Source organism: Ziziphus jujuba, chromosome 5, assembly GCF_031755915.1.
Source record: "Ziziphus jujuba cultivar Dongzao chromosome 5, ASM3175591v1".
Classification (NCBI taxonomy): domain Eukaryota; kingdom Viridiplantae; phylum Streptophyta; class Magnoliopsida; order Rosales; family Rhamnaceae; genus Ziziphus; species Ziziphus jujuba.
Window position 1 is genome coordinate 19,940,444 of NC_083383.1, and position 10,708 is coordinate 19,951,151.

General features: G+C 40.3%; 1 protein-coding gene across 1 annotated transcript; it reads left to right on the forward strand.

Annotated features, from left to right (window-relative positions):
* The first annotated feature begins 328 nt into the window (after positions 1-328).
* On the forward strand, positions 329-5,487 carry LOC107421301 (F-box/LRR-repeat protein 4). Its single transcript, XM_016030521.4, has 8 exons — positions 329-800; positions 1,117-1,362; positions 1,998-2,404; positions 3,055-3,240; positions 3,522-3,714; positions 4,283-4,359; positions 4,606-4,756; positions 4,884-5,487. Exons 1-8 carry the CDS (start codon positions 534-536, stop codon positions 5,178-5,180), a joined length of 1,824 nt encoding a protein of 607 aa, XP_015886007.2. The 5' UTR covers positions 329-533; the 3' UTR covers positions 5,181-5,487.
* The last annotated feature ends 5,221 nt before the right edge of the window (positions 5,488-10,708 follow it).

The window sequence follows — 10,708 nt, forward strand, 5'->3', positions numbered from 1 at the left end:
AATATATATATAATTTTAGAATGATATTAATTAGAAATATTTTATAAATAAATAATATTATATTAAATAATTTTATATTTTTTATATATTTAAATAATAATGTATAAAAAATAAAATTGTAAAAAATTATTTTAAAATCGTAAAAGGAATCACTTTGTTATTATTATATAATTAAAATATTTGGACAAAAAAGAAAGTGCATGACGGGTAAGTAGAAAAGCAGGGGCATTACTGGTAATTCATTAACAAGCACCAGGCCAATTTTCCTCAAGCTAACCGCCGACTCACCGATGGTTAAAAACAATAAAATAAAAAGGAAAAAAAAAAAAAAGAAAAATGAAAATTGATAGAGCCTCTGCCTCATTAAAGAAGAGCCTGAAAAGCATATCCTCCTATTCTGCTCTTTCTTTTTCATTTTTGCATTCCAATCCAAAATATATATACATATATATATTTCTTGAAGAAAAAATTAAAAAAAATATTTAAATTCGTTGAAACCGATAGACGTTGATTTGATCGAACCGACGACTATAATGCGAGGCCACGATCGGATCAACACGTGTTTACCGGACGAGTTGATCGTCGAGATATTTCGCCGACTCGATTCCAAGCCGAGCCGCGACTCCTGTTCTCTTGTCTGTAAGCGATGGCTCTCACTCGAGCGGCTCAGCCGCACGACCCTCCGAATCGGCGCCACCGGAAGTCCCGACCTTTTCGTCAAGCTACTTGCTCGCCGCTTCCTCAATGTCCGTAGCGTCCATATGGATGAACGTTTGAACATTTCGCTCCCAGCTCAGCCCGTATGCTTCCCAAATTTTGAACTTTCGAATTTTTTTGTTTTAATCCGATTTGTTTCCAATCACGAACGATCATTAATTATCAACAAAAACTGCCCATTTACAGATTTGATATTCTTTTCATAGAAAATAATCGGCGATTTAGAAAACAGAAGGAATAATTAGACAACGCTGGGAATTGGGATTGCTCATCTTGTATTTGTTGGGCTTTCCGATCTCTCAAGTTTCATAATTTGAGTGTCTAGGAAAATTTGGAGAGTTGAATTGAGCTTATCAATAATAATTTTATTTATTTATTTTTTATTATTTGGGGGCGCAGGGAAGAAGGCGTGGAAGTGGGCATTCGACGCTTTCTTCTCTGAAGCTGCATCACGTTAACGACAAAAATGGGGCTGAAGATGGCGGGTTTGAATCGTACAGTCTATCTGATGCTGGGTTGACTGCCCTCGGCGAAGGGTTTCCTAAACTTGAGAAGCTGAGCTTGATATGGTGCTCTAACGTGTCGAGTATGGGCTTAATATCACTTGCCGAAAAGTGTATATTTTTGAAATCTTTGGATTTACAGGTAAACCTTTTTTTTTTTTTTTTTTTTTTTTTCAGTTAATTATAATGTTTTGCGCCGACTCGTGATTGATGCTGTTGAATGCAGACTGATAATCTTTGCCTTTTATTGTTTACTTCGAGTTGTATTTTGCAGTGTGCATGAGCAAGTGTATATGTTCACATTTGAGCTAAATAATTCTCATAGGTTCCCTCTTTAGCTTAAGTCTAATAATTATTTACTTTTTAAAGGGTTTGATTAGAACTTCATTTGGGTGTCCAAAGTGTTTTCAGACAACCTATTTTGAACCGGGGGCTTTCCCCTATATCTCAATTCGCAATCCTTCCTGTTGAAGCCTTTTTCATAATTTTTGGTAAAGGCTCTTTGTAAGGTTGGCGTTTTCTATCATTATATTTTAATAAGAAAAAGGATTCTTTCCACGCATCTCTACATTTCTTCATAATTTTTTTGGTAAAGGCTAGTTGTTAGCTTGTGTGTTATCATGTTGGCGAACATTTTACACCTTAGGTTGGTAAGTGCATAATATGTTTACCACAGCTTTTAAGTTGTTTCATGGTTAATCAGTGAATTACATATATAGGGTGAACTTTTATGTAATGCACCACTAAGTTTTCGTTGTTGTGTTGCTTTTCTTAAAGGGTTGCTATGTTGGAGATCAGGGTATAGCTGCTGTTGGGAAGTCTTGCAAGCAGCTTGAAGATTTGAATTTGCGGTTTTGTGAGGGCTTAACTGACATGGGTTTGGTTGAATTAGCCCTTGGTTGTGGGAAATCGTTAAAATCTATTGGTATTGCAGCTTGTGCAAAGATCACTGATATCTCATTGGAAGCAGTGGGGTTGCACTGCAAATCTCTTGAGACCCTTTCATTGGATTCTGAGTTCATCCACAATAGAGGGGTTCTTTCAGTGGCCCAGGGATGTCGATCTCTGAAAGTTTTGAAGCTACAATGTATAAATGTTACAGATGATGCTCTGAAAGCTGTAGGCACTTGTTGTTTGTCATTGGAATTGCTAGCTTTATATAGCTTCCAAAGATTTACTGATAAGTAAGTTCATTTTTTCATGAAATTATTTATCGTTTTCTGGGTATGCTTGGTTCAGTTTGGAATGCATATTAGAGCTTGCTTTTGAGAATTTATTTTTCAACTATTGAGAATTTATTTTTCAACTAGTTCATGCTTTTTGCCACATGAAAGTGTTATAGGTTTATTACTATTGGTGTGTGTTTTTATCAAGTTGATTTGCATAGTTGGACCAACTAGCTAACAGTTTTAGCTTTTATTAATCCATGGTAACACAAAATGGAATCTGTGCTAAATTTGTCTAGTTGTGGAAACTTGTCATGGATAGTTGGGCCACTTCCACAGCTTGGCCTCTTGAATTTATGATAGCTTAACAGTAATGATAAAATTCAATTGAACCAAATTTTATTTGACTTTTTGTTTGGTTCCTTTTAATTGTTTTAATTTGTATAAAATTTCAATGGGTGTAATTTCTTTTCTGTATGTGTGTGTGTGTCCCTCCCCTCTCTTCCACCCTTATAAATGAGTTTGATGTCTTTAAATTCTAGCTGTACTTTTCATTTCTTAGTATATGTGATAACTGATAAAGTTTTGGGCTAATATTTTTCATGTCTTTAATTTGTCAGCTCTTTCAGGTAGTAAGTCTATTTATTTTCATGTGTATGATATCTCAGGGGTTTACGTGCCATTGGGAATGGATGCAAGAAGTTAAAAAATCTTACTCTAAGTGATTGCTATTTTTTGAGTGACAAGAGTTTGGAAGCAATTGCAATTGGCTGCAAGGAGCTTACATATCTTGAAGTTAATGGATGCCACAATATTGGAACTATTGGATTGGAATCTATTGGGAAATCTTGCCCGTATGTTTTTCTCTCTGCTTGACTTAAATTGTTATATAGAAGGTATGGAACTCATGTTTATGATTGAACATGAGTTTGCAAATTGTTCTGCAACTGAGTTTGCAAATGTTCTGCATCTCTGAACTCAATCACATTTTTCTATTTGTCAATTCTCATGCCTAGTCATGGTCACACTATTATTGGCTTGTGGCTAATGTATTAACATTCTATCTATCAGGTGTATGTTAAACTTCAGATAAAAAAAATGTCATATGTTAACCAAAGATCTTGAATGTATGCAGTTGTCTCACTGAGTTACAATTGTTGTACTGCCAAAGGATTGGAAACTATGCACTTCATGAGGTTGGAAGGGGTTGTAAGTTCTTGCAAGCTCTTAACTTAGTAGATTGCTCGAGTATTGGGGATGAAGCCATTTGCAGTATAGCCATAGGCTGTAGGAACCTGAAGAAACTTCATATACGTCGATGTTATGAGGTTCTCTCTCTCTCTCTCTCTCTCTCTCTCTAGATTGTTGGTTCTTGTTTCCGCAAATAATGTTCTGACTCAAATCATCAGATCTAAAATGCTTGAGGGTGGGAAGTTTAAAGGTTTAAGTTCTGTTGATCAATCTTGTCCTTGGGATGCTTGTAGGTTGAAAATGATTGTGGTTGATGGGTCTTGTAAAACTCGACTACCTCTCCACTTAATCACCCTAAAAGTATTATATTATGATTGTCTTGGTTCTTCATCATATTGTGCTTCAGGGTCTAAATATTGTGCTGGAAGATGTTTTTTAGGTTCCAGGCACTGTAAAATCCTCAGTTTTGTTTTGAGACAGTAACAATTGAACAAATGGCACTTGAAGTTGCACAAAACATAAGGAATGTTGAAGCCTTAACATAAACCATTAGATTTTTACTGAGGACTCTTATATTTTATAAACTGCATTCTTTTATATGTCTAAAATTGATTCATTTGCTTTTCTTCTTTCTCTCTCTCTCTCTCTCTCTCTCTATTTCTGGATTGAGCATTTACGTTTCATATTTTCCATTTTTGGTTATAGATTGGAAACAAGGGAATCGTAGCTATCGGAGAGAATTGTAAGTCCCTGACAGATCTTAGCCTCCGATTTTGTGATAGGTGAATTCTTCTTTGCATCTTTTTTTTTATCAAGTACAAATTCTCATGGTTGATAGGATAGTTATTGCCGTATATATACTTGTAAATTTTTTTCTATTTAGAGTATATTGTTTTCGATGTTTTGTGGACTGAAATATAATAATCAATTTTCTTTAAAAAAAAAAAAAAAGTTGAAAATATGATCGTCAGTAGTTCAGATCTACCTTTGTATGCCCATATGGATGTGTTAACTTCTTTTATTGCTAGGGTGGGCGACGAAGCCCTTATTGCCATTGGTCAGTGTTCCTCTTTACAATATTTAAATGTCAGTGGTTGCCACCAAATTGGTGATGCTGGAATGATAGCCATTGCAAGAGGTTGCCCTCTACTCACTTACCTCGATGTAAGTGTTCTCCAGGTGTGTGTTTCTCACTCTCTTATCTTAAAGTTGAAAATCTTCCTCAAAAATGTTGTTGGAAAGTCTTTTTCCTCTTTCAACAAAGAGTAATTATTTATTTATTAATCATTTTTTTTTCCTCCGGCAGAATTTGGGGGATATGGCAATGGCAGAACTAGGGGAAGGTTGTCCAAATCTCAAAGACATAGTGTTGTCTCATTGCCGGCAAATAACAGATGTTGGTCTAGCGCATCTTGTGATAAACTGCACGATGATTGAAACCTGCCACATGGTTTACTGCCTAGGCATAACTTCAGCTGGAGTTGCGACTGTGGTTTCAAGTTGTCCGAACATAAAGAAGGTTCTGGTGGAGAAATGGAAGGTTAGCCCAAGGACAAAACGGAGGGCAGGCTCTGTTATTTCCTACCTCTGTGTGGACCTCTAAATTCCACTTCAATTGCTATATGTTTCCTGCAGCAGCAACACAAAAGAACAAACAGAAGCCATCCCAGGGCCAAGTCTTGGCACTCTCCAAGCTAATAAGCAATGTTATTGTTTGTTTATATGCCGAATGTTGCCTTTCAAATTTTTTTTTTTAATTGTTTTTATTTATATTTATTTGCCTTTCCTCACTCTCAGTTTCTGGGTCATGTATGTAACAAAGTTTATTGTACGGAAGATATGTCTTGTAGGAAATGTTATGATTTGAAATGAATAAATTACATGATTTGAAGCTAAAATTTAAATGAAAAGCTTGTTGAAAAAGAGAAAAATAAAAAATAAAAAATGGAATTATTTTTATTCTTGTTTTTCTCTTCTGTCTATGATCAAAGAACAGTTTCCATTTAGCAAAAAGAGACCACGTTTCCAGTTTGTTCTAATACAAACTGGGTTTATTGCTTTGGAAATTTATTGATTAATAATTATGTCAATATAAAATCAGTATTATTGTAAAAAGTAGTAATAAAGAAAAAAGGCAAAAAAAAGGACTAAGTGCCATGTGTATGACCAATTATTAATAATTACTTTTTGGTTACCTTGATAAATTTACAATTTTTTTTTTTAAGAAATAAGAAATAACAAACTAACAATTCCTTAAACAATTTTTACTGAATAAAATAAATTTAACAATTTTAAAAATAAATGGAGTTGTTAAAAAATTATTTAATTGGTAAAAAAAAATTATTTAATTGGTAAATAGTTTTACTCTATTTAATAAAAAAAATATTAACTATCAAGACGATGCGTTTAGCCATCTTCAACGAGTACCACCAGTCGGCGGGACTTTCTTTTTTCATCCCTCTCGCTATTTGTGCGGAGTTCGCATGCCCCGATAAGTCAAGCCATGTGTAAGAGTCGTGCACTCCTCCGCATTTTGATTGTAAATACCAAGCCAAGTTCATCCAGGGTCATTAGTCAAGCTCATGGTCACTTGCTTGGATTTCTAGCTTTTGTTATTCGAAATAGTGCCATTATGATTCCTCGCATATTTTGATATGTATTCTTGTCGGAATGAAAATGGCCCGATAAGCTCTTTGGAGGGGGGTGGCTGGTCGGCGAGTTGTTGGGCTAGACTACTAGCATAGGTGAGAACTTTTAATAGCGTGCTTGTAAACCTCTCTGCTATTCTCTCCATCGAGACCGAATAAAACGAACGCATTTCCAATTCATCGTATTGTTGCCTTGTTTACTGACCCCTTTTCTAACGATTGTGTGATTACATGCTTTATTTTATTGCTTGCTTGGTGCATGCACACTACTATATCGTGTGGGTTATTTGCTTGCGAGGGACATTAACGGTTGGCTTACTACCCGCGAGGGGCGAGTAAGCACCGCACGGCCCCGTTGTACGCTTAGAGCGGTAGGACCGTGACAGTTGGTATCAGAGCAAGGTTGGGAGTCACTCGCACAAGATGCCGAAGCTGACAAACAAAATGCAGTTCGATAACATCGACCAGCAGCTCGGGGAGCTTGCTGGCGTTGTAAATGCACATATCAGAGGCCACAACTGGCAGGAGGCCTTCGAAAAGATGGAGACACTCGATGACATAGCCAGTTGAGTGAGCGCACTCGAGAGGAATCAAACCATGTGGGGCAATACCGGCCCTTCGAGCTCCACTGCGGGCGAGCGAGATGGAGCAATGGAAGAGGCCATAGAGAGATTGATGTCTACGGTCAACGAACTGACGGAAGACTTTCGAGCCACCGTGGAAGCCCTAAAGATTGAAATGGGGCAAATAAACACCAAGCTCGCCATCACCATGCGAGCGGTAGAAAATCGACATGCTGTCCCAATGGGCAGGGATTATGGACGAATGAAAGTGCTCGAGCCCCGAGCGTATGGAGGGGCACGAGATGCGAAGGAGCTCGAAAACTTTTTGTTTGATATGGAACAATATTTTCGAGCAATAAAATCGGATTCGGAGGAAACGAAGGTGACCATGGCTACAATGTACCTAACCAATGATGCAAAACTGTGGTGGCGATCTAAATACGAAGACATCAAGAACAACAGATGCATCATTGACACATGGGACCAGCTACAGAAGGAACTCAAGAACCAATTCCTTCCCAAGAATGTGGACTACATTGCCCGACGACATTTGAGAGAATTGAGACAGACGGGTAATGTAAGGGACTACGTGAAAGCTTTCTCGGCCCTCATGCTCGATATACGCGACATGTCTGAGAAGGATAAGCTCTTCTACTTCTTGGAAGGGCTGAAACCTTGGGCTAGGACAGAACTTCAACGACAGAGAGTACAAGACCTAGCCTCAGCACTAGGGGCAGCGGAGCACCTAATGGACTACTCAACAGAGAGCCCCATCAATAGAAGGCCCCAACCGTCTCCTTCGAATGACAATAGCGATAGACCCTTCAGGCCTGCCAATCTCCCAAGACCTGGGGGAAGCGACAATAGGAAACCTCCGAACACGAGAGAGCCTCCACCGCGGAACCCCAATGCATTCGGATTTAGACCCCGACCTCTGACATGTTTCCTATGTAATGGTCCCCACAGAGTGGGCGAATGCCCCCATAAGACAGCTCTTAGTGCTCTACAAGCATCTATTCGCTCCCAAGAGCACGAGGGAGGGCGATAGGAGGTAGTAGAAGAAGGAGAAGACGGCACACAAGTGGGAGCGCTGAGATTCTTGAATGCCCTTAATGGACAGGTCGTTCAAGCCAGGAAGATCAATGAGAAAGGTCTTATGTTCGTGGATGCGGTGATAAATGGAAAGGCCGCAAAGAGTGTGATGGTGGACACAGGTGCCACCCACAACTTTTGTTCAGAGATTGAAGCTCGAAGGCTGGGCCTACGCTTACAAGAGGATGCGGGGCAAATGAAAGCAGTAAATTCCAAAGCCTTACCTACGGTGGGCCTGGCGAAACAAGTGCCTCTCAAGTTGGGAACTTGGGAGGACCGGGTGGATTTGATTGTTGTACCAATGGATGACTTTGATGTAATCTTGGGAATGGACTTTCTAGTGAAGAAGAAGGCAATCCCTATTCCCACCGCTAACAGCCTATTGATGATGGGGGAACAAACAGGAGTAGTTCCCGTATAGAGGAAGCAACTGAACAACCCCAAACTTCTATCGGCCCTCCAATTTAAGAAGGGAGTAAGACGCAAAGAACCCTCTTACATAGCATTAGTGGTAGTGAGGGAGGGTGAAGATGATGAAACTACCACTCCTATGGTGCTGGATGCCTTAAAATCATTCAATGATGTGATGCCGGACAACTTACCAAGGAACCTACCTCCTCGATGAGATATTGACCACAACATCGAATTGATACCAGGAGCAAAACCTCCAACAAAGGCACCTTATCGGATGGCCCCTCCTGAGCTGGCAGAGCTACGGAAGCAACTCGGGGAACTTTTGGAAGTAGGGTTCTTGAGACCCTCGAAGGCACCTTACGGCGCTCCAGTATTATTCCAAAAGAAGAAAGATGGAACTTTGCGCCTGTGCGTAGATTATCGAGCCCTGAACAAGGTCACGGTGCGAAACAAGTACCCGATCCCTTTAATAGCTGACTTGTTCGACCAGCTAAGCGGAGCCAAATTTTTCACTAAATTGGATTTGAGATCGGGATACTACCAAGTGAGAATCGCTGAAGGAGACAAAGAGAAAACCACCTGCGTCACACGATACGGAGCCTTCGAATTCCTGGTGATGCCTTTTGGATTGACGAATGCACCAGCAACATTTTGCACCCTCATGAACCAGGTATTTCGAGACTTCCTTGACAAATTTGTGGTGGTGTATCTTGACGACATTGTAACCTTCAGCCCTACCTTGGAAGAACATGTCGAACACATTCGAATGGTACTCCAGAGACTCCAAGAAAATCAATTATTTGTGAAGAAGGAAAAATGTGCTTTTGGCATAAGACAAATCAAGTTTTTGGGACACATCATCGAGGAGGGGAAGATCCGTATGGACATAGAGAAGGTAAAAGCCATCCAAGAGTGGAAAACTCCCGCTAATGTGAAAGAACTTAGATCATTTCTGGGATTGGCAAATTACTACCGCCGCTTCGTAAAAGGATACTCGAAGAAAGCAACTCCCTTAACGGAATTGCTAAAGAAGGAGGTGCCTTGGGAGTGGAGCAAGGAATGTGAGGGCGCATTCCAGGATCTAAAGGAAGCTATGATGAAAGACCCAGTGTTGGCCCTGCCGGACATCACCAGACCATTCGAAGTCCAAACCGATGCATCTGACTTCGCTTTAGGTGGAGTCCTACTCCAAGATGGTCATCCTGTCGCTTACGAAAGCAGGAAGTTATCAGTGGCAGAAAGAAACTATACGGCTCAAGAAAAGGAGATGTTTGCCGTAATTCATTGCTTAAGAACCTGGAGGCACTACTTATTGGGGTCAAGCTTTGTAGTAAAGACTGATAACTCAGCCGTTAGTCACTTCCTTACACAACCAAAACTAACCCCAAAACAAGCTCGTTGGCAGGAATTCATTGCGGAGTTTGACCTTCAATTCGAGCACAAAGCGGGGACCAAGAACCAGGCGGCGGATGCCCTAAGTCGCAAGACGGAGCTTGCGGCACTAAGGGTGGTGGCTAACATGGCTGCGAGTACTATCGCGAATTCAATGCGAGAGCTGATAAAGCAGCATTTAGGTGGAGATCAATGTGCCTAGAATATCCTCAAACTGTGCAAGGAGGGAAAAACTCGTCAATTTTGGGAGGAAAACGACTTACTGTGGACAAAAGGAAATAGGTTATTTGTCCCAAAGGCTGGAGACCTAAGAAAGATGTTAATGAGAGAATGCCACGACACTTTGTGGGCTGGACATCCGGGGTGGCAAAGGACGTATGCCTTAATCAAACAGGGTTATTATTGGCCACAGATTCGTGACGATATTATGGACTACATCCGAACCTGTCTTGTGTGCCAACAGGACAAAGTTGAGAGGCAGAAACCACCAGGGCTGTTGGAACCTCTATTCGTCCTGTCATGCCCATGGGAGAGTGTGTCAATCGATTTCATCACCAACCTTCCAAAGATCGGGGATCTTTAAAGTATTTTGGTTATTGTGGATCGATTCTCGAAGTATGCAACATTCATCCCTGCCTCAAAGTTCTGTACGGCCGAGGAAACTGCCCGCTTATTCTTCAAGTATGTGGTGAAATATTGGGGTGTGCTGCGCCACATTGTAAGCGATAGAGATGCCAAGTTCACGGGATCTTTCTGGACAGAACTATTCAAACTTCTTGGGTCCCAGCTCAACATTTCCTCCAGTTATCACCCACAAATGGATGGGCAGACGGAAAGATTCAATGGCATGTTGGAGGAGTACCTACGACACTTTGTGAGTGCCAACCAGAAGAATTGGGCGCAACTACTTGATGTAGCTCAATTCTGCTTCAATGCACAGAAGGGATCTCCCACAAGTAAGTGCCCATTTGAAATAGTTAACGGCCAGAAGCCCTTACTTCCACACACAGTCGATGAGTACC

Bases quoted from the DNA above. Each gene is read 5' to 3' on its own strand.
- LOC107421301 (XM_016030521.4), top strand. From the start codon at position 534: ATGCGAGGCCACGATCGGATCAACACGTGTTTACCGGACGAGTTGATC. The intron at 2,405-3,054 runs GTAAGTTCATTT...ATGATATCTCAG, and splicing joins TTCCAAAGATTTACTGATAA to GGGTTTACGTGCCATTGGGA. The intron at 4,757-4,883 runs GTGTGTGTTTCT...TTCCTCCGGCAG, and splicing joins TCGATGTAAGTGTTCTCCAG to AATTTGGGGGATATGGCAAT.